The 26,582-nt window shown below is 42.0% G+C and overlaps 2 protein-coding genes across 2 annotated transcripts in view; one reads left to right on the top strand and one right to left on the bottom strand.

The window, feature by feature from the left end:
- MAP3K21 (mitogen-activated protein kinase kinase kinase 21) overlaps window positions 1-21,166 on the bottom strand; it is a 57,924-nt gene extending 36,758 nt beyond the window's left edge. The window contains exons 1-2 of the mRNA XM_055233762.2: window positions 19,994-21,166; window positions 2,068-2,248 (exon numbers count right to left, since the gene is read on the bottom strand). Coding sequence (XP_055089737.1) covers window positions 2,068-2,248; window positions 19,994-20,810 — 998 coding nt within the window. The 5' untranslated portion in view covers window positions 20,811-21,166. The remainder of the gene's footprint in view (window positions 1-2,067; window positions 2,249-19,993) is intronic.
- Window positions 21,167-21,372: 206 nt separating this feature from the next.
- The window catches only part of PCNX2 (pecanex 2), a 352,029-nt gene continuing 346,819 nt past the window's right edge, over window positions 21,373-26,582 (top strand). Inside the window, exon 1 of the mRNA XM_063614016.1 lies at window positions 21,373-21,634. The gene's annotated coding sequence lies outside the window, so the exon portion shown is untranslated. The remainder of the gene's footprint in view (window positions 21,635-26,582) is intronic.

The following is a 26,582-nucleotide window of genomic DNA, read 5'->3' as shown; positions in this document are numbered from 1 at the left end:
AACCCAAATGTCCATCCACAGATAAATGGGTAAACAAGATGTGGTACAGTAATACTCTATGATTAAGCCATAAAAATGAAGGAAGTATTGATCCATGCTATGACACGGAGGAACCTCAAATCATTAGGCTCAGTGAAAGAAGCCAGTCACAAAGGAATATTCTAAGATTCCACTGACATAAAATGTCCAGAATAAACAAATCTCAAGACACAGAACATAGATGAGTGGTCGCCTAGGGCTGAGAGGGAAAGGGGAGTTGGGGATGATGGGTAAGGGGTGACAAGTTTTCTTTCTGCATGAAAGAAAATGTTCTACAATCAACTGGGATGATGGACCACAACTTACTAATATACAAAAAGCCATCAAACTGTACAATTTAAATGCATCACTTTCATGGTATGTGAATCATATCTCAACAAAGCTGTTAAAAACAGAAAAAATGGAACTTTAATGATTAACACAGGATTTTATTTTGTTTTTTTACATCTATCCTTTTTTTAAATTTTTTCTCAACTTTTATTTCAGATCCACAGAGTACACATGCAGGTGTATTACCTGGGTATGTCGTGTGATGTTGAGGTTTGGGATACAAATGATCCTGTCACCCAGGTACTGAGCATAGTATCCAAGAGTTACTTTTTCAGCCCTTTCCCCACTCCTTCCCTCCACCTTCTATTAGTCCCCAGTGTCTATTGTTGCCATCATGTCCCTGAGTACCCAACGTTAAGCTCCCACTTATAAGTGAGAACATGTGATATTTGGTTTTCTATTCCTGCATTAATTCACTTAGGATAACGGCCTCCAGCAGCATCCATGTTGCAAAGGACACGATTTCACTCTTTTCATGGCTGTCTATTATTCTATAGTGTACATGTGCCACATTTTTTTTTTTTTTTTTTTTTTTGAGACGGAGTCTCGCTCTGTCGCCCAGGCTGGAGTGCAGTGGCGCAATCTCGGCTCACTGCAAGCTCCGCCTCCCGGGTTCACGCCATTCTCCTGCCTCAGCCTCTCCGAGTAGCTGGGACTACAGGCGCCCACCACCACGCCCGGCTAATTTTTTTGTATTTTTAGTAGAGACGGGGTTTCACCGTGGTCTTGATCTCCTGATCTCGTGATCCGCCCGCCTCGGCCTCCCAAAGTGCTGGGATTACAAGCGTGAGCCACCATGCCCGGCCCACATTTTCTTTATTAACAGGATTTTATGAGCATTAAACAATGGCAAATAAGTTCTAGGTGCATCATAACTATTAAATAGTGTGATTTTTGTTATTTTGTAATTGTTAGCATCCTTCTAATGAGACAAAGCTGAATGGAAAGTCAAAACAACCTGGTAATCCATTTGAGTGCAGCTCCCAGTCTTCAAATAGGAGACTTTAATCTTTAGAGAACGCAATCTATAAAATGAAGGATGGGTCTAAATTTTTTTCTTAAACTCCTTCCATGCTAATATTGTCTGTGAGTCACAAGGAATCAAAAGTTTGTTAAAAATGCCAATTCAGGCTAGGTGCAGTGGCTCACACCTGTAATCCCAGCACTTTGGGAAGCCGAGGTGGGTGGATCACTTGAGCCTAGAAGTTCAAGACCAGCCTGGGAAACATAGTGGACACCCTCCCTCCTAAACCCCCCCGCTTCTCTACACACACACACAAATTAGCCAGGCATGGTAGTGCACACCTGTGGTCCTAGCTACTCAGGAAGCTGAGGAGGGAAGATCACTTGAGCCTGAGAGGTTGAGGCTACAATAAGCCAAGATTGCATCACGGAGAATTCACTTTAATTTACTGGCACATCCTACAAAATCTTTGGCATTTGGTGTTAATTCAAATTATAACCAGTTTTAACTAAACTTGTGATTTAACTAGAAAGTTCTCTGAAATGGAGTCATATGACAATGCAAACATCAAATTATCTGTTCCGTTGTCATTACAATTATTTTGATCAAAACCATAAAAATTTATTCAAAAAGGCCTAGACTATTTATGCTGAGAATTACTGAATACCTTGGGACTTACTGAAATAAAGCACAGCAAGCAGTTTCTGCTGATGTTTGCAAAAAGAAAGGCTCACCTCCAGATGTCGCTTCCCTTAGAAAACAAGGAAGACTTGATCACTTCGGGGGCCATCCAGGCATAGGTGCCTGCTGCGCTCATTTTGGTGGTCCTGTGCCATTCCCGCGCCAACCCAAAATCTGTAATCTTCAAAGTTTTATTGCAGATGTCATCATGTTCTATCTTCTCAAGTAGCAAAACTAAAGAAAAATCAAAAGTGAGACATTTGCATATTCTTTTAATTTTTCTGCCACAATTTTTCTATGGTATGTAAAACACAATCTTCACTGTAGTTGACAGAATAAACAAGAATAAACTTGCATTTTACCATTTTACTTACAGCACAGATATTATAGTCTTTAGTGGGTTATTTGTGCCTGAAGTTACAAGTTATTTTAAGATACAACTTAATGCTCTTTATGAGTAGTTCTCTTTCTGAGAAAGTAAATGATTTCTAAGAGCAAGAAACATTTCCTGAGATATCACAAGTAGGATCAGAAGTCTGTAAAAATTTACCCGATATGAAAAAATATATTATTTTCTGACCTAAGTACAGAATGTTTTCTACTGAAGTGGAGAATATTGAAATTAGATGATATATTACCATAGCTCATTATTATCAAACATTATCTTACATTAAATTTGCAAAGTGCTTATAGATTCCTTAACTGAGAAAGATAATGCAGGAGATATAATTGCTTTACTAGAGCTCAAAATATAGCAAAAAGTAAACACAGCAGTCATCCAGTTGCTGGTTTTCCCAATGCCAGCCTCCTGCCAATGTAGAGGATGCACAAGGGGAACTCCCCAGAGTGAAGCTGATGCCAGCATCTGTCCCTGAGCTCTTGTGTAGCTCTACAGCTACAACAAATGTGCTTTTATTATTATTACTATTATACTTTCAGTTGTAAGGTACATGAGCACAACGTGCAGGTTTGATACATAGGTATACATGTGCCAAGTTGGTTTGCTGCACCCATTAACTCATCATTTACATTAGGTATTTCTCCTAATGCTATCCCTCCCCATGCCCCCCACTCCATGACAGGCCCCCGTTTGTGATGTTCTCCACCCTGTGTCCAAATGTTCTCATTGTTCAATTCACTATGAGTGAGAATATGCAGTGTTTGGTTTTCTGTCCTTGCAATAGTTTGCTCAGAATGATGGTTTCCAGCTTCATCCATGTCCCTGCAAAAGACATGAACTCATCCTTTTTTATGGCTGCATAGTATTCCATGGTGTATATGTACCACACTTTCTTAATCCAGTCTATCATTGATGGACATTTGGGTTGGTTCCAAGTTGTTGCTATTGTGAATAGTACTGCAATAAACATATGTGTGCATGTGTCTTTATCGTTGCATTATTTATAATCCTTTGGGTATATACCCAGAAATGGGATTGCTGGGTCAAATGGTATTTCTAGTTCTAGATCCTTGAGGAATCGCCACACTGTCTTCCACAATGGTTGAACTAGTTTACACTCCCACCAACAGTGTAAAAGCATTCCTATTTCTCCACATCCTCTCCAGCATCTGTTGTTTCCTGACTTTTTAATGGTCGCCCTTCTAACTGGTGTGAGATGGTATCTCATTGTGGTTTTGATTTGCATCTCCCTGATGACCAGTGATGATGAGCATTTTTTCATGTGTCTGTTGGCTGCATAAATGTCTTCTTTTGAGAAGTGTCTGTTCATATACTTTGCCCACTTTTTGATGGGGTTATTCATTTTTTTCTTGTAAATTTGTTTAAGTTCTTTGTAGATTCTGGATATTAGCCCTTTGTCAGATGGGTAGACTGCAAAAATGTTCTCCCATTCTGTAGGTTGCCTTTTCACTCTGATGGTAGTTTCTTTTTTTTTTTTTTTTTGAGACGGAGTCTCGCTCTGTCGCCCAGGCTGGAGTGCAGTGGCGCAATCTCGGCTCACTGCAAGCTCCACCTCCCGGGTTCACACCATTCTCCTGCCTCAGCCTCTCCGAGTAGCTGGGACTACAGGCGCCCGCCACCACGCCCGGCTAATTTTTTTGCATTTTTAGTAGAGACGGGGTTTCACCGTGGTCTCGATCTCCTGACCTCGTGATCCGCCCGCCTCGGCCTCCCAAAGTGCTGGGATTACAAGCGTGAGCCACCGCGCCCGGCGGTAGTTTCTTTTGCTGTGCAGAAGCTCTTTAGTTTAATTAGATCCCATTTGTCAATTTTGGCTTTTGTTGCCATTGCTTTTGGTGTTTTAGACATGAAGTCCTTGCCCATGCTTATGTCCTGAATGGTATTGCCTAGGTTTTCTTCTAGGGTTTTTATGGTTTTAGGTCTAACATTTAAGTATTTAATCCATCTTGAATTAATTTTTGTATAAGGTGTAAGGAAGGGATCCAGTTTCAGCTTTCTACATATGGCTAGCCAGTTTTCCCAGCACCATTTATTAAATAGGGAATCCTTTCCTCATTTCTCGTTTTTGTTAGATTTGTCAAAGATCAGATGGTTGTAGATGTGTGGTGTTATTTCTGAGGCCTCTGTTCTGTTCCATTGGTCTATCTCTCTGTTTTGGTACCAGTACCATGCTGTTTTGGTTACTGTAGGCTGGTAGTATAGTTTGAAGAGAGGTAGCGTGATGCCTCCAGTTTTGTTCTTTTTGCTTAGGATTGTCTTGGCAATGTGGGCTCTTTTTTGGTTCCATATGAACTTTAAAGTAGTTTTTTCCAATTCTGTGAAGAAAGTCCTTGGTAGCTTGATGGGGATGGCATTGAATCTATAAATTACCTTGGGCAGTATGGCCATTTTCAAAATATTGATTCTTCGTATCCATGAGCATTTCATTCACTCCTCACCTGCGCCCTCCTACATGGCCCTTCCCAGCACCTTCAGCTCCTCTCCCTTTGGCTGATCTGCCTCTGCCTAGAACCATGCAGAAATGTTCCCTGGGTTGTCCACGAGGCTCTAATGCAGCTGGAGGCTGCCACCCTCTCCTCTAGCTAATCCCTTCCATAGAAAGAGGAGAGGGTATCTGGTTTGCAGAACATAATCATAAAGAGGGTCATTTTTTTTCAAATGTTAGTTTTAGTAAAACCTAACACTTCTGAGTATATTCTACTTGTCAGGTGAGGTTGTAGGTATTTTAATTACATAATCCATATGACAATGCTATAGGTAGATACTATTGTCTCCACTTTATACATAAAGACACTGAGGAACAGAGATGTTCAGTAATTTGTCCAGGGTCACAGAGCTAAGGAGCAGTGAAGCTCAAGCAGTCTGACTCCAGAGCCTATGGTCCTAACCACTATCTACTCATTTAGTTGACAGCTTTTACTAATTTTTCACAAAATCTTTATTTATCCTTTGGAAATCTCTCTCTACTCAGGTGTCCATTCTCCTCCCTTTTGATTTCCTGCCATTGGTCAATTATTAACTGATCTAAATAGAGGCAGTGTAGAGTGGTGAGGAACTGCATGCAGTCTAGGGCCAGCCTGCCTGGTTTGGATCCCATGTGCTTCTGCTTCCTTGCCTGTCTTGTGAATTACGATAGGACCTACATCATAAGATTGTAGGGAGGAGTAAATGAATACATGTAAAGTGCTCAGAACAGTGGCTGAGACATGGTAAGCACTCTGTAAGAATTTCACACACACACACTTTTATCAATGGGTTTGAAAGTGTTTTTAGCAAGTCTTCAAAATCAAGTTCATGAACTTCAGGAAATCCTGCCTCTTTTTCAAGGCTTGAGATTTCACAATAGATGTGCATTTTGATTGTATTGTATTGTCAAACATTTACAATATCAGGCAGTCATAGGAGCTAATGCAATTGGAGGGAACCCAATTGGAAGAAACCAACACTAGGTTTAAATGTGGAGGGTTATTTGAGTAGGGGCTTATTAGGTAAGTAATTGATACTGAATAAATACTGTTGTGTTACAACTTTTTTCCCCATGTCATCTTGTAACTGAAATTTAGAGAGCAAGAACCATCTGTTCTATTCTTATTTCCATTATAGATACGAAGAATCTGATTTAGGATGGCTATATGCCCATGGTTATACAGTGGCTAAACAGTAAGGCCAACATGCTACCATTCCTACTCTTAATGCTATACTACATAGGGAGGGATGGAGAAAAGGAGGGTGAGAGAGGCAGGGAGGAGGGAAATCAGAGACCCACTTCCATTTGAAATAACCTTTCATTCTTCCTATCCATCTGTACTGTCCCAATTTTCAAGGACCAGCTTCCTTAGAAAAACCCCCTAAGCATTCCACAAAATTGTGAACAATTTTATCTTCCCTATCATTTGTTACTCACATATGACATTATTTTGTCAGTTATCTTTTTACCTAAGACTTCTCTACCAAAGTTACATACAAGCTACTTTAATCTCAGGAAATGTATTTTATAGCATTCTGTGAATCCTCCATATCACCTAACATAGTTCCTTGTACATCACAATGTTCAATGGAATATCTTTTGTTAATGATACTTATCACCAATTCAAATAATAAGAATATTGCCCACCATTTACCAACCCTCTGCTATGCAGAGTTGTTTCATTTGTTAATATTTCATTTAATTGTGACGCTAGTCTACGAGGCAGGAATATAATCTCCAGCTCAGAGCCTAGAAATGTTATCCAAGATCAAAGGGCTGAAACAGAGCTGGAGTTCATCCCAGCCCTTTTCTGTGCTGCTCAGAAGCTACTGGTTATAAGAAGAGGGCAAAGCAACCAGAAATCTCATTCTGTGAGATTAATTTCTGAATGTTCCATCCACATCAGCTAAAGGCATATTTATTTCTCAGTCCTTATTCCCTATGAATATAAAGAAAAATAAATACCTACAGAAAAAGAGATTTAGATCCCCAATCCTTTAAACCCTACGTACTTAAACCACAGAAAGCTGAAACAACAACAACAACAAAATACAGGGGAATTAATTAGCTTTTTTTCATCAGCTGCATTATATTTTCCTTCTAGAAATACCATTAATTTCACCTTTAAACAATAATTGTTCCTATCACCAAAAGACCCCAAATTAATGATCAAAATGGCTTGCAGTTCTATAAAACTTTGTTTCTCAAAGTACTTTTATACCCATTGTCTCCTCATTCTTACAAACCTCCAGACAGGCAGACATGAGAAAGGACTGATGAAAATAGGCCTCAAAACACTTCCTTGCCTCCTTATTCACACCCCAGACCCCAAGTAAGGGCTGGCAGCCCTTGCGATGCAAAGGTCAAAGAAAAGCTGCTCTAAATAATAAAAACAGAGTCAAAAATGAGAACTAAAAACCAAACACTAACAAACTTCATTCCCAAATAAACGGATGGCAGCGTATGATATTAGCAGACTTGGTTCTGACAGTTTCAGAACACCAGTCTCCATTCCCCAGGTCCAGAGTTTCCACAGGAGCCAGGCACCTCCACACTGTGGGCTCACAGAAAACAAGTTCAAATCACACTCCAAATGTCAACCCTTTAGGGTTCCATGAAAGGCCCATTGTTTTGGATTCCATCTCAGAGGTGTTCAGCAGAATTCCTGGAATTCCATATCTTTTGGACAATGTGACTGAAACCAAAAATAGCCCATCTCACAACAGGTAATATAATGGGGCACACTGCCAGGTTTCAGCCTAAAGACACACGGTTGGCAGCCAACTTCCGCTTCCTGTCATTTACACAGGAAGAACCACAGTGCACTAGCTGGTCACCACTGATTTTAATGTACAAACCAGGCAAACTAACCTTTTTGGCCACAGAAACGGTAAATTCTTGTGAGTATCCTAGCAACAACTGTTTAAGCACCCTTTCCTGTGACTTCAGTAAAGACTTTTGACCCTCGTTAGCCCCATTCTTTAACAATTGGCCTCTACAACCTTGTCCTTAGCCTACTTATTCAACCATGAGGCACAGAATTTTTTCAGCTCCTTTGAAATTTCACATTGGTATTTTCAGAATTACAGTATATAATGTATATTTTTTAAAAAAGCAATTACTATGTACATCATGTTCTCAACATCGATGGGATCACTGTGTCCAAATTCCATTTAATGAGTCAAATGAGTTTCGATTAATCTTTAACTGGAAATGTATTATCCAAAAAAAGTCATAAGCAAGAAAACAAGTTGAGAAAAGCAATAATGTGAAAGAATATATTAACAAAAAACTTCATGAAACTTTATAAATTTCAACTTTGAGGACAATCTACAATTTATATGGAATGAATGATAACTTTCTAAATTTATCATATAGCACAGAATGTTTCTCATATTTTTTTCCATCCATTCCCTAGTGGCACCAGTTCCCCTTCACCCCTAGCACCATCTGCCTCCCCCCTTCCCCTGACTCCCACCCCGGACACATACCCCACTCATTATCCATCCTAGGGAGTAAAGCCCACACTTTCATTTTGGCCTCCGTCCCTTCTCAATCTCATTCTAAATGATCTTTCCAGCTCTCTTTTGTACTCTCCCAAATGAACCCTATATTCTAACAATTCCGTGTGCCATTTCTAAAATCCACAGCGTTGCCTTTTTCTGTCTCCCCACTACCCTGTGCCTCCTTACAGAATGGGATGCCTTCCTCTTCCGCCCTCTATAAAACTCACACTTCCTACTGGACCTCCCACTCAATCAGGGCACCAGCACTGAGCTCTTAGTCCAGGCCGCCATGGCATTAACTGTGAAGCCACTTACAAGTCCACTGGCCTTTGGAATCTCAACACTTCCTGCTCCAATATTAGATGAGTCTATAAGCAACATCTCCCCATTGCCTTTTGCCTAACCTCAGCTACTTCTCTGCATTCTAATACGCTTAGACTGTACCTTGCCTATTACACTTAAATCCTGCCTTATCTTCCTTATTACAATCTCATCTTATTAAATTGTAAGCAGCTTGAGGATAAAACTTGTGCCTAATTAATCTTTTTTTAATACTGCACAGCAACTGGCATTTTAACAGGCTTAAGTGTTTGCTGAATGAATGAGGAAATTAATAATCAATACTCTTAGAGGAAGAATGAATATGAAGAAGATGAATTATTATAAGCTTTTTCTTTCATGTTAAGTCAGCTGCTAATTACAGAAAATCGATTCACCTCTACCCTCCTAAAAATGTATTAGGATCCTGGACATTAAGAAATGAAGACTCTTGGCCAGATGCGGTGCCTCAAGCCTGTAATCCCAGCACTTTGGGAGGCTAAGGCAGGAGGATCACTTGAGCCCAGGAGTTCAAGACCAATCTGGGCAATACAGTGAGAACTAACCCCTACAAAAGAACTTAAAAATTGGCTGGGTGTCATGGTACTCGCCTATATAGTCCCAGCTATTTGGGAGGCTGAGGTAGGATTATGACTTGGGCCCAGGAGGTTAAGGCTGTCCTGGGCTGTGATAGCACAGCACGAATCTGTCTCAAAAAAAAAAAAAAAAAAAAAAGCAGAAGAAGAAAGAAGAAGAAGGAGAAGGAGAAGGGGGAGAAGGGGGAGAAGAGGGAGAAGGGGGAGAAAAGGGAGAAGAGGGAGAAGAAGAGGGAGAGGAAGAGGGAGAGGAAGAAGAAGAAGAAGAAGAGGAGGAGGAGGAGGAGGAGGAGGAAGAAGAAGAAGGAGAAGGAGAAGGAGAAGAAGAAGAAGAAGAAGAAGAAGAAGAAGAAGAAGAAGAAGAAGAAGAAGAAGAAGAAGAAGAAATGATTGTTTTAAAAATAATTGTGGCAAAACAGTTATTTGAATATTGATCTATCAGTGGCATTTGATACGGCTGATCGTTCTTCCCTGAAATACTTTCTTCACTGGTCTCCACACTCCTGATTTTCCCCTTTACTTCTAGCTATTCCTGGGTCCTCTCTGTCTCCCTGACGTCTAAAGACTGGAGACTATGAGGACTCAGTCCGTTGACCTCTGTCTAGTCTTTTCTTATTTACACTCACTCTCTAGATAATCTCAGCCAATCTCAGGGCTTTACATACCTTCTCATGCTGATGACTCTCACATTCATATTTCCAACCTGGTTCCCCTTCATCAAATTTCAAAACGGCTGCCAGTATACTCCTGTTAATATATAAATCAGACCACAGCTCTCCTCTGTTCAAAACCCTCATGTGTCGTAGTAAAAGTCAAAGACCCTGTAGGGCCCCCAAGACTGCATGGTCTGAAGGATCCCTGCTTCTCCCTCATGTCCTGCTGTTCTGCCCACCTTCACTTTTCTCCCAGCACACTGGCCTCTTGTTTTAGAAATCTTGCCATTTCTGTTCCCTGTAACAAGCATGTTCTTTCCCAGATGACCCACTTCCTCACCTACTTAGATACTGCTGAAAATCCATCTTTTCTGCAAGACTTTGCTTAGACACACAATCTTTGACTGCTCACCTCAACATTTCCATCCTCCTTTGCAACTTTAGTTTTTATACTAAGCACTTACCACTCTCCAAGATACTACATATTATTTATTTTGCTTAATGTCTGTCTCACTCACTAGAATACAAGATCCTTAAGGGAGGAATTTGTGTCTGCTTTGTTCACTATGCAATACCAAGTGCCTAGGAGAGTTCTGCACATAATATATGATCAACAAGTAACTGTTATATAAACGAAAGAGCTAGCATGCCAAATACAAGAAGACAGGCTTCTGTAAAGAAAAAACAGATGTGATAAGCTAAAACAGAACTTCACATTGCTCATATACTGAAATAAAATCCATCTTTCATGGGACAAGCCTTTTCATGGACATGTAGTATACTCAGTTTTAATGAGAAAATCACATTTCATTGCATGTAAAGTCTAGCTCTAAATTTCTATCATGTTAGTATTTTAATAGTCAAGGTACATAATAAAGCATACTGAGGCAGAAATCTTTCATAATATTCTACATTAATATATTAGTAAGAACATAACATATTTAATACAACCAGATGCATTATTTGCAGAAAATCTGAAACAAAATGAACCACTTAAAATCACGTGAAGCCAAATCTTCAGAAGTAATAATTCAAACATCCTATATGCCATCAAGATACTTCCCGAAATGGAATGTGATTTGCTCTTTTTCCAATAGCTTAAAAAATGCACAAACTAGTAATGAACCATGGTAGTGAAACAGTTACAAGAGCAATTTCATACTTTATGCCTCCACCTTGACCCAACTTATCAACCCAAGTCACAAGCAGGCCTGCCAAAGTGTACAGATCTCAGCGCACCTGCAGGGAACAAGGCTCAGAACTGTTTCCTCATACTGCAGGCTGCCTGGAATCACCCCAGTTAGCCAAATTAAAAAGACCCTCACCTCCAACCAAGATGAACAAATACCTGATTAAGTGACACCTGATTTTGCAGAAAGAATAAAAATAATAATGTTATTAGGCTGTAAAGAGTTGTAGAAAATGTTTAGGTATCAATGAGTTCACACAAACACAACATTAGGAAATATTTAAAGCACAAATATTTTAAATGTGAAACACTCTGAAGTGTTTCTAAGTAAAATATTAAAATGAATATAGTCAACAGCTTGCATTTAAATTTTGTCTTACAGTTTACTAAATTCTTTGGCATATATGAGGAATTGGAAAACTAGAGCCCACAGACTAAATCCAGCACAATGCCTCTTTTGTAAATAAAGTTTTATTGGAACACTGCCACATTCATTTGTTTACATATTGTCAAGGATTTTCTGGCTACAACAGCAGAATTACATAGTTGCAAACAGAGACCATATGGGCTGCAAAACCAAAAAGATTTACTATCTGCCCCTATACAGGAGAAATTTGCCGATCCCAGACATACACTATCTCACTTAATCCTCACGTCACCCTATTCAGAAAGCTAGTGGAGTCAGACAGAGCTCAAACCTACTACCACAAATAACACCATTTGTCCTCCAATGTGAAAGGAACAAATGCTCTGAGATGTTCCTTTTCCCAGAGTCATATGCCAGAATACATCAGGCATACTGTCACCTGGCTCCTGCTATGACTTACCATACATTTATCAGCAGACAGTTACTTGATTTGGATACAGTCTGTAGCCATGGAAGAATTTCTATATCAACCCAGATAACATATAAGAAGGAATCCATAAACCTGGTCCTCAGAACCGTAGCTTTCAAACTTTGCTCTGTATCTATATTTGCTGAATCATCTGGAATCTTCAAAGAAAAATTATTGTTTCATCATAAAGTAAGATAGATTAATGAATGCATATGGGTAAAATCTATGTTAAAGCAAATTAGTGAAATGTTAATGGTAGAATCTAGGCAGTGGGATTATAAGTGAAATAATTTTTGTAAGTGAATAATTTTAAGGGATTTTTAAATTTTATTTATTTGTTTATTTATTTGACAGCATCTGGCTCTGTTACCCAGGCTGGAGTGCAGTGGCATGATTTCAGCTCACTACAACCTCCACCTCCTTGGTTCAAGCAATTCTCCTGCCTCAGCCTCCCAAGTAGCTGAGATTACAGGCACCTACCACCACGTCCAGCTGATTTCTGTATTTTTAGTAGAGACAGGGTTTCACCATGTTGGCCAGGCTGATCTTGAACTCCTGACCTCAAGTGATCCACCCGCCTCAGCCTCCCAAAGTACTGGAATTACAGGTGTGAGCCACCATAACCAGCCTTAAGTAAAATTTTAATTTTCACTTAAAACTATTTCAGTTCTATATATTGCAAGATTTTCCAAATAAAATATTAGGGAAAAAATGCATTGCTTATTCCTAAGGTTCACTGAAGCAGAATATCCAAAAATGAGGCAGAACATGTTATTTTTAAAAAGTTCTCAGGGAGATTCTGGCGCCACAATAGGTGTGGGAACTACTGCTAAAGAGTGTCATTCTGGATCAACAGAACTAATCATTTAGCCTAGAGGCTCTCAAAGTATAGTCTAGGGATCCCTGGGGTTCCCTAAGATGGCAGAAGCAGATATGAACATCCACCTGTCTTCTGTCACAGTCTGGCATTAAAGTGAACTCCACAAGTGCAAAGAAATGCCACCATCCTCATTAAATTTGTTTTGGAAAATATGGGGGTTTTCCCATTTCAAATGCTATATTAAGATGTAATGGAGTCTATTGTTATATTCATATTAGTAAACATTTTTAAAATGTATCATTTTAAATTTCTAATATGACAAATATCAATTGCTATAAACCAAAGCTCTTTGGGAGTCCTGAAAGCAAATATTTGAGGACTGTTAATCCAGGCAATATACGGAGACAAGAAAACACAAGTTCCAGGATCAGAGGTCCCAGATTTAATTCTTAGCACTCCCCTCTGATGGGTTGAATGACTTTGATCAAGTCAATTAATCATTGAGTTCAGTTTTTTTTTTTACCTGTAAATTGGGGATAATTAGAGTGCCACCTCAAAAGGTTGTAGTGACAAATAAATGAGGATAAATTGTGAGTAGTGCGCAGCATCTAATATGCCCTAAATAAATGTTAAAAACTTATCTTGTTACTATTAGGTTGGTGTACAAGTAATTGTGGTTTTTGCAATTATTAATACTATTATTTGGTTAAAAGCACTCAACATGAAGCAATATTTGGAGAAGATGAATTTTAAAAACTAAATTCACACTGCCTAGGGGTCAACTGTACAATTAAGTTTCAGGCTCCAAAATAAAGCCATCACGGCTCTCCCAGGTCCCCCACAAAACTTTCTGTCCGTTAAAATTCCTTCATTGGGGTGCTTCTACTTTTCGGGAGCCCTGGATTACCTCAGACGGTTTGGGGAGCCTCAGAGGGTTTGGGGACAGTCATTAACATTTGGAGTTAAGATCATCAGCCTGACACGGTAAAGCTAGAGAATATTTTCCAATTTTGGAGGTGGTTAGAAATGTAACAAACCTGCACATTGTGCACATGTACCCTAGAACTTAAAGTATAATAAAAAAAAAAAAAAGAAAGAAAGAAATCAGAGAGAAAATGTGGTCTAAATTAATTCAGTAAACAAATTGTGATGCTAAAAACTAGGCTTGGATTGTAAATGATAAACAATGTGGTCAAACCAATGTCTAAGTAAATTATTTTAGTTTTTATTATTGCCATTCTGACAATCTATGATAGTACAGTCACAAAGCAATGACCCCAAGCTTATGTTTCTCTCTCTGTAAATATGTTTTCTCAAAGCAGATCATGCTACACTACTCCTCAAAAACCATCAATGGCTCTCCCTTGCCTCTTAAATAGTCCACACATCTTAGCATGGCATCCATGGCACTCACTGCCTGACCCATGCTAAATGCCTGTTTCCTTCCCGAAAAAAAAACCCTTTCTCCACTTTTCATTCTAGTTACACCTAACTACTCCTTGTTCCCTGAAAAAGCCATATGTTTTTATGACAGTATTTACCTAATTGCCTTTAATGGGTTAAGAAACATTAAACAGATTTTCCCTACAGGACTTCTGACAAATCTCCCAAGAAACAAATACAGTATCAGAAATCAAGACAATCAGTCTCAATGAAGTTATATAACTTGCTCAAGGTCACACAGCTAGTAAATGAGGACACTGATATTCAAATTCAGATCTGACTGACTTTAAAGGCAATGCTAGATAGAGCCAGAGGTGATGGCTCTTACATGTAATACCAGCACTTTGGAAGGCCGAGGAAGAAGGATGATGGCTTGAGTCCAGGAGTTTCAGACCAGCCTGGGCTACACAGCAAGACCTTGTATTACAAAAAAAAAAAAAAAAAAGGCCGAGCACAGTGGCTCATGCCTGTAATCCCAGTACTTTGGGAGGCCGAGGTGGGTGGATCACGAGGTCAGGAGATCACCATCCTGGTTAACACCGTGAAACCCCGTTTCTACTAAAAATACAAAAAAAATTAGCTGGGTGTGGTGGCGGGCACCTGTAGTCCCAGCTACTCAGGAGGCTGAGGCAGGAGAATGGCGTGAACCCGGGAGGCGGAGCTTGCAGTGAGCCAAGATCATGCCACTGCACTCCAACCTGGCGACAGCGAGACTCCGTCTCAAAAAAAAAAAAAAAAAAAAAGCCAATGCTCTTTCCCTTAGCTGCACTATTCTGGTAGGTTTAGCACCTAAATACTAGTGTGAGAAAGCAGGGCTTACAAATGACCTCCTTAAATGGGTAGAGCAGATAAATACTTTCCTCTGTCTCCTTTACCCTGCTTTGATATACTTGATAATGATTACAAAACTGATTAAATACGGATACTTTGCATAATTCAGAACTAAATAGCTATACCCCTCACAACTACAAAAAATAAGACATTGCCTATTTTTTTTTTTAATTTTAATATTTGTAGTCCAGGGTCTCACCATGTTCCCCAAGTTGGTCTCAAACTCCTGGGCTCAAGCGATCCTCCCATCTTGGCCTCCCAAAGTGCCAGGATGACAGATAGGTAGGAGCCACTACACCTGGCCAGCTACTTACTTTTTAATACGCACGTGTGAAAATGATGGGGGAAGATGTGGTGACTCTTTTGTGATTGCTATTCTTCTAAAAGTCTAACCTTTCACTAACTTTGTTTCAAAAGCAGATGTAGATCTCAGTTACCATTGGGACATCTGGACTGACTTCTCTGTGCCTCCTGGAACAGGAAGCAGCTATAGCATGAAGCTACGTGTCCTGAATATAAGAACAGAAGAGAGAAGGGGACTTATGTCTTATAACTGATAATAGTGAAATTAGTAGCTTCCCCAAATCACTCTGATGGGCTATTTAAACATCTTATTTGGAGATTACATTTTCCATAATTTTCTCAGATAGTTCTTTTATTTACACAGTACTAATGAAAAAAGCTAAAACAAAATTTATATTCCTTTTGCAGTTTGTCATAGTAAGAGCTCCAAATGGCATTTCATAATAAATACAACTATTGTAGATGTAGTTGTAGTTGTAAATAATACTGTAGATAGATACTAATTATTCCCAAAAGACTAAAAAAAATTGGGATAATAAACGCTTAATCGTTGACATAAAAAGTATAAAAGTAAGTGGCTACCATAATTTGTGGCTCAGTCCCCCATGGAAAGTTTATTTCCTCTCAAGAAAAAAAAAATAGAACACAATAAGCAATATTACAAAAAGAAAAAGGAAACCATAAATGATGCCACATAATCTTATTTCAATCCTGCACTTCCACAATTTGATAAATAAAACTCTTAAACGAAATTCTAATATTTCAAATCATCCTTAGTAATTCTTATATTGCAGTATTTTATCTTCACTGCCCCCTGGTAACCTCCCTGCAAAATACTTCCATTGCTACCACTCTGGGCAGAGTCCGTGACTCCTCTCATATAGACAACCTTGAACGCCATCACTTGAGCCCACTGCAGTCCCTTCTTCACAGAAGCCAGTGCCATCAGTCAAAGTGAAACCTCCATGTGCACAGCAGAGGGAGGCCTGCCAGGCCCACCCCCTGCATGCCTCTCCTCACCAGCCTTCTCCTCACGCCTCCAATACGGAAGGCTCGTTTTTGCTTCCTCTTTCCTTTGCCTGGCTCTTTGCTTGATGAATTTGTGGCCCTTCCTCGGAGTGCCTTCCCTGTGTGAAACAGCACCCCCGTCCTCCATCTACAACTCTCCACCCCTTACCATGCTTAATTTTCTTGATGGCACTTACTAATTTATTTGTGATTCCGTGACTAAGTGTTAGACTAAGCTCTATGATGGCAGATTTGTTGCCATTGATGTCTGGCTTGCCAGTGTCCCTGAGGCCCAGAAGTGACTGGCAGAGGGTGGGCATTCCAAAAGCATTAAATGAGTTCCAGCTCTCCACAATGTTTCTCTCTTCTGTGAATACGTATAACACTGGCAATTTTCACAGTAACTCAAAGTTGCCTTGTATTGTTCTCTGGGGGGTGCCTATAGGTAGATTTATATAAAGTATTTTCTACTTATTTTGCATCCAGGAGGGAGTTACAGGGCCTAGTATTTATTTAAAACATACATGTTGCTTAAAGCTTGCTAACTTGGCACAACTTTCAACCTGTTGCTACCTGTTAGAAAAGGGACAAAGTTGTTTATATCATTCACAACATATCAGATATTATCTAGACATAGACATTCCCTCACAAGATATGATAAAACTTAAGAAGACCTACTAGAAAAGATAAAAGGAAATCTGTCAAGAGTAACATATTCTCTAGACAAATTTAAATATTTGTTTAAAACAGTAATTTCCACTGAACTGGCTCCAAGTAGTCTTCTATTAGCTCTTTGGTACATGAGTATACTTCGGAGTGAAAATAGAATTCAATATTGATTTTTAAAACCTTGTTTACGTTATCACTAACTCACTACCACCATTAGCAAATATCCAATAAAATCAAACAAAACATACTGCAATAGAGTATCTGTTATACTCAAAAGTCTAAACAAGAAGTTATGGCTTCATATATCAGCAGAGAATTTCAAATCTGCATTTATTCATTGAACAAATAAAATCAGACATTCAGGATAAAGACCATGGGTGAGGCACCATGGTTTGCACATTCTAGACCCCAGTCAAACTTTTCACTTTATAGTAATTAAATAACTATGATAATGGTCATATTGCAACAAATACTTGGCCAGGCTAGTGACTAGCTAATTAAGTCTTTTATAAGAGTGCAACAATTTAAAGCAAAGGGAATCTTGCCTGACAATTACAGAAAATAAAATACTCCGGGAAGTTTGGCAATTTATTCTGAGACTAAAAAGTCTTTCAAAAACTAAGTAGCAGCATGTAATCACCATCAAATTATGTAATATCTACTGAATACACAGTAGTCTATACTCCACTATACAAGTTTTTCTGGTGTCAGTAAAAACTGTTTGGCCATAGTTATTATTCCAGGGTCGTGTTATTTCTTTTTACCATTTAATAATATTAGGAGTTCTTTAAACATTTATATTTTATAAAAGTTTATAAAACTTTATAAAAATTTACTATTTGCAATAATTGCTATGGATTGTTGATTGATCCATAAATCCTATGGATTAACCCATAGGAATGGATAAACATCCTTTAAAACATGCTTTAAAAACACTAGCAAACATTCTCTACCCTGTGTTGTATGAACTTTGAAAAGTATTGCAACCAAACAAAACTAAGTACAGTGTAAAAGTAATAGCTATAGGCCCTTTAACTTTTTAGCCTAAGGCCCAGTACAACCCAAGTGTTTGCTTGTGTTGATGATGTGGATACATTTGCAGAATGTTGGGTTCTATGTTGTCACAGAGTTGCTGCAACTGCCAAGAGGCAGGGGAAGGAATGAATGGTGCTGTTGATGTCTTTAAAATACCTGGTTCTGCAGAAAACTCCTAACAGACACAGGCTTTCAGGACACCACTGGAAATGGGGCTTATGGAACACATGGACAAGTCATCCATTCTATGGCAGCACCTGGTCAGACATTTCTTTTATTGAAAAAAATATATATATTATTGAAAGAAAAGTATATTTTAGGAAATTGCACTCTGTTTTTACTGTAACACAGTTCAAAAGCAAGCAATGCTATAGTCCTTCATGTGGTCTGTCAAAGTACTAAGAATACACCACTACCACTAACAACATATTTTGTTAGACTTTGCTCTCATCGCCTAAGCAGATGCAATCTAAATTATAGAGAGACTTGGGGGGAAGGAGGATTATGAAATAAAACCTAATGCTTATGCTTAGCTACAACATTCCAATTATTTACAATTCCCAGTGAAAATGCTACATTAGTAATTTTCAAGTAAATTTCTTCTTGTCACTCTTCTTTAGGGACAATGTTTTCACTTGAGCTAGCTCCTGTCCTAGCAGGTTTCACAGGATTGAAAGACCTCCAGCTGTTGTAGGCCAATGCCAGTTCTGGCTGCATCCTTTAACCTTCCCTTGGATTTCAATTCATTCTAAGAATATGAAGCGATCTTCAGTATTAAAGAACCAACATCAAACAGCAATTCTATAGGCTCTTTTATACAGCAAAATTTCATAGGATTTGCATTTAAGTCATTTGTCAGTTCTTTATTGACCTCTGGAAAATCCACCCTGATTTATAAACAAAGTCAATGACACTGGCCAGTTCTTCGAGGTTTCAAGTACCTGTGCAAGGACGATGCACTTGTTATTAACCCAAAAGTGCATTACGGTGCACACCAGTGCCTCTTGTCTGGAGAAAAGAAGCCATTGAACCAATAATAAAACCATATTTCACACTTTTTTTTTTTTTTTTTTTCTGAGACAGAGTCTCACTCTATCTCCTAGGCTGGAGTGCAGTGGCGCGATCTTGGCTCACTGCAACTTCCGCCTCCCGGGTTCAAGTGATTCTCATGCCTCAGCCTCCTGAGTAGCTGGGATTACAGGCGCCTGCCACTACGCGTATTTTTAGTAGAGACAGGGTTTCGCCATGTTGGCCAGGCTGGTCTCAAACTCCTAACCTCAGGTGATCCGCCCGCCTCGGCCTCCCCAAGTGCTGGGATTACAGGTATGAGCCACCGCACCTGGCCCATAGAGGGACATTTGAATGAAAAAAGTCTTTGGAAAAGGTAAGAGACATAAAGTCATATTTTGAATAGGCAAACAGTAACCTCAATACAGCACTTGTAAAGTTGACGTCCCCCGAGTGCATTCGGGGACTTTGATGAAGGCCACTGGGTGAGGACGGTCATGGGTTCCATATAATCTGCAGAAGGCCTCCGTTTGCAAAGTCCTACCCAGATGAATCACCTCTGGTATTGAAAGGCCAGACTGCCCCCTGAGGTTTCTAGGAGATCCAGGTATTTTACAAATGTTTCCTCTACAAGCAAGTCTGGTCCGAGCTTTTTTAAAAAGCACGCAAAGGTAAGCCAAGGTTAAGCGTGTCACCAGCCCCAAATCAAGTAACCAAGGACTAGCTGGACTTCCGAGGCCTGAAGGCCTGGGCATGAGTTGCTGCTGGCGCCCTAAGGCTGACTCCCGCCTCTTTCCATCTGGTACTATGTCCTGTGGAGCCCGCCTGGGCTGGCACGGAGGTAGTCTTCCCCCACCTCCCTCTGGCCCCACTTACTGTTGCTGGACTTGAGGTCCCGGTGCAGGATGGGAACGAAGGCCTCCTCATGCAGGTAGAGCATGCCCCGCGCTATCTGCACGGCCCAGTTGACCAGCACGTGCGGAGGGATGCGCCGCGCGCGGCGGGGGCCGGGCGCGCGCGGGTCCGGGGCCGCGTTGGCAGCGGCCAGCGCACGGTTGAGCGCTCCGCCGCGGGCGAACTCCAGCACCAGGCAGAGGTGCGGCTGCTGCAGGCACACGCCGCGCAGCTCGATGATGTTGGGGTGCCGCAGCATGGCGAAGAGCCGAGCCTCGCGCCGCACGCTCTCGGCCGCCGCCGCCGCGTCTTGCTCCGGGTCTTGGCGCGCCGCCTTCACGGCCACCTCCTGGCCCTGCCAGGTGGCGCGGTACACCTGCCCGAAGCCCCCCGCGCCGATGAGCTCCTTCAGCTCCAGCCGCTCGAAGGCGACGTGTACCGGGGAGCTGGGCCGCGGGGGCGGCGGCGCGGGCGGCTGCGCGGGGCTGGCGGCCGGGCGGCAGGGAGCCACGTAGTTGGCGGGGAAGATGCCGAGGCGCCGCTGCACCTGGCCTGCCCACCAGCCCTCGTCGCCCGACACGGCGGCGTCCTGCGACAGCACCTCCACCAGCTGGCCGCGCCGCAGGCTCAGCTCGTCCTCGCCGCGAGCCTCGTAGTCATAGAGCGCGGCCCACAGCCCCGCGCCCGCCGAGGCCGAGCCGCCCGAGGAGGTGGACGACGAGGACGCTGAGCCGCCGGGGGCTGCCCGGGCCGAGGACACCGGGGTGTCGGCCGCGCCCGCGGCGCCCGGCAAAGCCATGGGGGCAGCTGTGCAGGGAAGGCGGAGCGGGAGGCTGGCCTCAGCCTCCCGGGCGGCCGGGCTCAGCCTACCGGGCGGTCGCGGGCGCTCATCGTCCGGCGGGGTGGCCGTCGGCGCCGGGGGAAGGCGAGGGGGGAGGAATCGCGATCGGTGACGGCAGAGATCACGGGCTAGCTACCCAAAGGGCCCAGCCTCGGCCTGCGTTCCTGCCCAGCCGCCTCTGCTGCAGCAGCGGTCCACGCAGCCGCGGGCTATGTCCCACCATGGTCGAGCCCAGGCCCTGCGGCCGGCCCGCCCGCCGCGCGCTCCTTAGCCGGAGCCTGGGACGCCCCACCCTACCCTAGCCGCGCCAGGGCCGCCCCGCCCCCTCCGGCTCCATTCCGCACCACCGCCCACCCCCCCCAGGGCCCGCCCCCTAGGCCTGTCCCCGGGGCCTTCCCGCCCCTCCCCCAGCCGCCCCGCCCTCTCCAGGTTCACTCCGCCTTCCTTGACCCGTCCCGGGCGCCCAGTCTTCGCCCGCCCTATGGGCCCGCCTTCCTAGATTCGCCCCACCCTTCCCCACCAACTGCACCAGCCCGCCCCGCCCTCGCCAGGTTCACTTCCCTTTTCTGTGCCAGTCCCCAGAGCCTCGTCCCGCCCCTGGCGCCCGGGCCCGTCCCCCACTACTTTGGGCCGGTCCCGCCCGCTGGGCCCGCCTGGCTGGTCCCACCCCGCCCCCGCCGCAGGTGTTCCGGAGCAACGGTGAGCCGCGCCCACTTGGTCTGGGAGGCGGGATCGGCCGTCATCCGCTATAAATTTTCGGGAGAGTTTAAATTAAGCCAAAGGTAAGACTGAGGTAGGGGACGCCTTTCCAAGAAGCGGTGGGAGAGGGTTGAGAAGATGTGGGGCTTTAGGGTGTGGCGGGGAAAGAGAGAGTTGCCGTTCTGGGAGAGTGACAGAGAATCTCAGAACGGGCTACAGAAGAAATTGTAGCGCGGTGCCAGACCTGGGCCAGTGCGTGTGGCAAGTCACCATGCTAAATGCGTTTGAGCCGCCGTGCATCTCAGAACTTACTAGGTTACAGATCGCAGCGCAGAGTGACCCGTGGTCAGTATAGTCCCAGAAGTTCCATGATGGTAAATCCCTTGCTTATTTTTACTGTCTACTCAGATGGAAAATGCCCCAGTCTCCTTGGAAACCCACAGGTTTGGGTTTAGGAGGCATTGGCAATGGCTGGGTGCCGGACGTTGACAGGTTACTGTGGCAGGTGATAAGGCTAAAAAGATAGAAGAGTTTAATTATTAAAATTCTAAAATATTAGATTATCCTGTAGTAGGCCAGAATTTCCTAACGCGTGGATCCTGTACTTCCAATAACAGGAGGGACAATTTTAGATATTATGAGGATAGGACATACAGTCACATTCTGAGTTACATAAAGAGAAGTTTATTGCCTTTTCAGTTTTCTTTGTCTCTCAGATCAAACTATTTATTGGCTGTGTGACCTTGAGCAAGTTTCTTTATTTCTCTATGACTCAGTTTTCTCATCTATAAAATGGGAATATAATAAATAGTACCTACTTTACAGGGTTTTTAGGAAGACTAAATGAGTTAATAGTTTTACAGTGGGTCTTCTGCATCCACAGAATCAACCAACAGCTGGTCAAAAATGTTTTTTAAAAACCCCAAAAAATACAATACAAATAATACAAATAAAATACAGCATAACAACTATTTACAGAGCATTTACATTATATTAGGTATTATAAGTAATCTAACTATTTAAAGTACGGGCATACTTTGGAGATATTGCAAGCATGGTTCCAGATCACTGCAATAAAGCAAGTGACATGAATTTTTTGATTTCCCAGTGCATATAAAAGTTATGTTTCCAGTATACTGTAGTGTATTAAGTGTGCAATAGCATTGTGTCTAAAGAATGTTTATACCTTAATTTTAAGTACTTTATAGGTAAAATGTGCTAATGATCATCTGAACCTTCAGCAAGTCATAATCTTTTAGCTGGCAGAGGTCTTGCCCCTATGTTGATAGCTGCTGACTGATCAAGGCAGTGGTTGCTAAAAGTTGGAGTGGCTATGGCAAGTTCTTAAGGCAGCTATGAAGTTTGTCACATGGATTGACTTTACCTTTCACAAAAGACTTCTCTGTAGCATGGGAAGCTGTTTGATACCATTTTAACAACAATAGAACTACTTTCAAAATTGGAGTGATCCTTCTCAAACCCTGCTGCTATTTTACCAACCAAGTTTGTGATATTCAAAATCCTTTTTGTCATTTCAAAATGTTCATAGCATCTCCTCTGGGACTAGATTCCATCTCAAGAAACTACTTTTTTTTGCCTCTCCATAAGAAGCAACTCCACTCCTCATCTGTTCAAGTTTGATCATAAGATTGTAGCAATTCAGTTACATTTTCAGTCTCCACTTCTTGGCTCACTGCAAGCTCCGCCTCCTGGGTTCACGTCATTCTCCTGCCTCAGCCTCCGGAGTAGCTGGGACTACAGGCGCCCACCACCACGCCCAGCTAATTTTTTTTTTTTTTTTGTATTTTTAGTAGAGACAGGGTTTCACCGTGTTAGCCAGGATGGTCTCGATCTCCTGACCTCGTGATCCGCCCGCCTCGGCCTCCCAAAGTGCTGGGATTACAGGCGTGAGCCATCGTGCCCCGGCCTCAGTCTCCACTTCTAATTCCAGTTCTCTTGCTATTTTCACCACATCTGCAGTTCCTTTCTCCACTGAAGTCGTGAACTTCTCAGTCATTCATGAGGGTTAGAATCAACTTCTTCCAAACTCCTGTTAATGTTGATATTTTGACCTCCTCCCATGAATTATGAGTGTTTTCAATGGCATCTAGAATGGTGAATCCTATTTACCTTGCCCATATCTCATAGCAGAAGAATTGCTATCTTTGGCACCTATGGCCTTACAAAATGTATTTCTTAAATAATAAGACTTAAAAGTCAAAGTGACTTTGTAATCCATGGGTTACTGAACGGGTGTTGTGTTAGCAGGCATGGAAACAACATTCATCTCCTCGTACATCTCTATCAGAGCTCTTGAGTGACCAGATGCATTGTCAATGAATAGTAATTTTGAAAGAATTTGAAAGTATTTTGAAAAGAATCATTTTTTTTCTGAGCAATAGGTCTTAACTGTGGGCTTAAAATATTCAATAAACTGGCCGGGCGTGGTGGCTTACACCTGTTTGGGAGGCCGAGGTGGGCAGATCACCTGAGGTCAGGAGTTTAGACCAGCCTGGCCAACAATCTCTACTAAAATACAAAAATTGGCCAGGTGTGGTGGTGCACACCTGTAATCCCAGCTACTCTGGAGGCTGAGTCAGGAGAATGGCTTGAACCCGGGAGGTGGAGGTTGCAGTGAGCCGAGCTCATGCCAGTGCACTCCAGCGTGGGCAACAGAGCAAGACTCCGTCTCCAAAAATAAATAAATAAAAAAATTTTCAGTAAACCATCCTGTAAACAGATGTGCTGTCATCCAGGCTTTGTTGTGCCATTGATATGGCACAACCAGAGTAGATTTAGCATAATTCTTAAGGGCCCTAGGATTTTCGGAATGGTAAATGAGCATTGGTTTCAACTTAGTTACTGGCTGCATTAGTCCTTAACAAGAGAGTCAGCCTGTCCTTTAAAGCCGGGTCTGGACTTCTCCTCTCTAGTTAAGAAAGTCCTAGATGGCATCTTCTTCCAATAGAAGAATGTTTTGTCTACATTGAAAATCTATTGTTTAGTGTATCCACCTTCATCAATTATCTTAGCTAGATGTTCTGGATAACTAGTTGTAGCTTCTACATTAGCACTTGCTGCTTCACCGTGCACTTTTACATTGAGACGACTTCTTTCCTTAAACCTGATAAGCCAACCTCTACTAGCTTTCCAACTTTCTCACCTCTCTCAGCCTTTCTAGAATTGAAGAGAGTTAAGGCCTTGCTTTGGATTAGGCTTTGGCTTAAGGGAATGTTATAGCTGGCTTGATCTTCTATCCAGACTGCTAGAAATTTCTTCATATCAGCAATAAGCTTGTTTGTCTTTCGTATCATTCATGTGTTTATTGGAGTAGCACTTTTAATTTCCTTCAAGAACTTTTGCATTCATGACTTGGGTAACTGGTGCCAGAGGCTTAGCTTTCAGCCTATCTTGGCTTTTCACATGCCTTCCTCACTAAGCTTAATCATTTCTAGCTTTTGCTTTAAAGTGAGATAAGTATGACTTTTCCTTTCACTTGAACATTTAGAGGTCATTGTATAGTTATTAATTGGCCTAATTTCAATATTGTCCTGTCTCAGAATAGGGAGGCCTGAGGAGAAGGGAAAGGGACAGGGAATAGCCAGTCAGTGGAGCCAGCCATTTATCACATTTATTAAGTCCACTGTCTGATATAGGTGTGGTTTGTGGTGCTCCAAAACAATGACAATTAGTAACATCAAAGATCACTGATCACAGATCACCATAACACATATAATAGTAATGAGATAGTTTGAAATACTGTGATAATTGCCAAATGTGATACAGAGACACAAAGTGAGCAAATGCTGTTGGAAAAGATGGCGCCAAGAGACTTGCTCTTGGAGTGTTGCCACACACCTTCAATTTGTAAAAAATGCAGTATCTGCAAACCACGACAATTTGAAGCATGCCTGTATACAGGAGGATGTGCATAGGTTATATGAAAATACTATACCAGTTTACATATGGGACTTGAGCATCTGATGATTTTAGAATTTGGGGGACTTTAGTATGATAGTACACAAATAAACATTAAGACTTTCCCCAGTGGGGTATGAGGCAGCACCCTATAATCAAACACATTAATATTTCTGTCCTAAAATGTAAGAATATTCTCAGCAAGTGGGATAAATCAACACCAGAAACAGCCTTATGTCATTTCAAGTCAAGTTTTGATGCCAAATGAGTTTTGGTGCCACCTTCCAAAAACAAGTTTTTATTTTCAGAGCTTCTTGGGTTTTAGAATTGTGGATGTTTATGGGAAGTGTTCAAGATACTTCTTCCCAGGCTTTGAGCTTGGGCAACTAGGTGGATAGTAATGATATGAAATGACCTAGAATATTGTTTTAGAGAAAAGGTAATTTATTGGTGTGTTGCTCTGAGGCAACTTATTATAAAGATGGAATGGGAGAGAACCAGGAACTCAGAAAGGCGAAGAAACGTAGAGGAAATCATATTTTGGAAGAAGTGTCCTAAGCAGCACGTCAGGTACTGAAGCAAACTGCGCCCGTGGGTCATGCAGAGATCGAGGGTGGGGAACTGCTGGGGCAGGGTGGGGGTGCCTTTGACTTAGAACGTCCATCTAAAACTATATCCCTTTCATTCATGCTGGCTGACTCTTTGTGCTGTGCCCTTCTGCTGCCTGCCAAAACAAATCTCATCAAGTTCCAGAGGAATCTAGTCTGCAGAATCTTCTAGCTTGGGTAGACTTCACCCCTCTTTTGAGTCGCACGCTTGGTACTAAGAGGAGTGCCAAGTGTCTATAACCCTCCACACCACAACTCACCTTCCTCCTCCTTGATCACGGACCAGTGTGATTCTCTGGGACCTTTTCCCCGTCTGGTACCTCTGAGCAGGAAACTGTCCCAGATGAGAGTCTGTCTTGTGCTTGATTATCCTATAATGTATCATTTGTTGCTTCAGTGCCATTTTTAACCCCCCGAATCTGACATTTGGAGAAAAACATTGGTGTCGTGCCCTACTCATAGGCATGTACTGTAACCACATCTGCTCTTTTGAGCTCAGCACAAT

This window comes from Symphalangus syndactylus, chromosome 19, assembly GCF_028878055.3.
Source record: "Symphalangus syndactylus isolate Jambi chromosome 19, NHGRI_mSymSyn1-v2.1_pri, whole genome shotgun sequence".
NCBI classification, from domain to species: Eukaryota; Metazoa; Chordata; class Mammalia; order Primates; family Hylobatidae; genus Symphalangus; species Symphalangus syndactylus.
The sequence above is the reverse complement of the archived record's forward strand: the minus strand, read 5'-3'. Positions and strand labels throughout refer to the sequence as shown.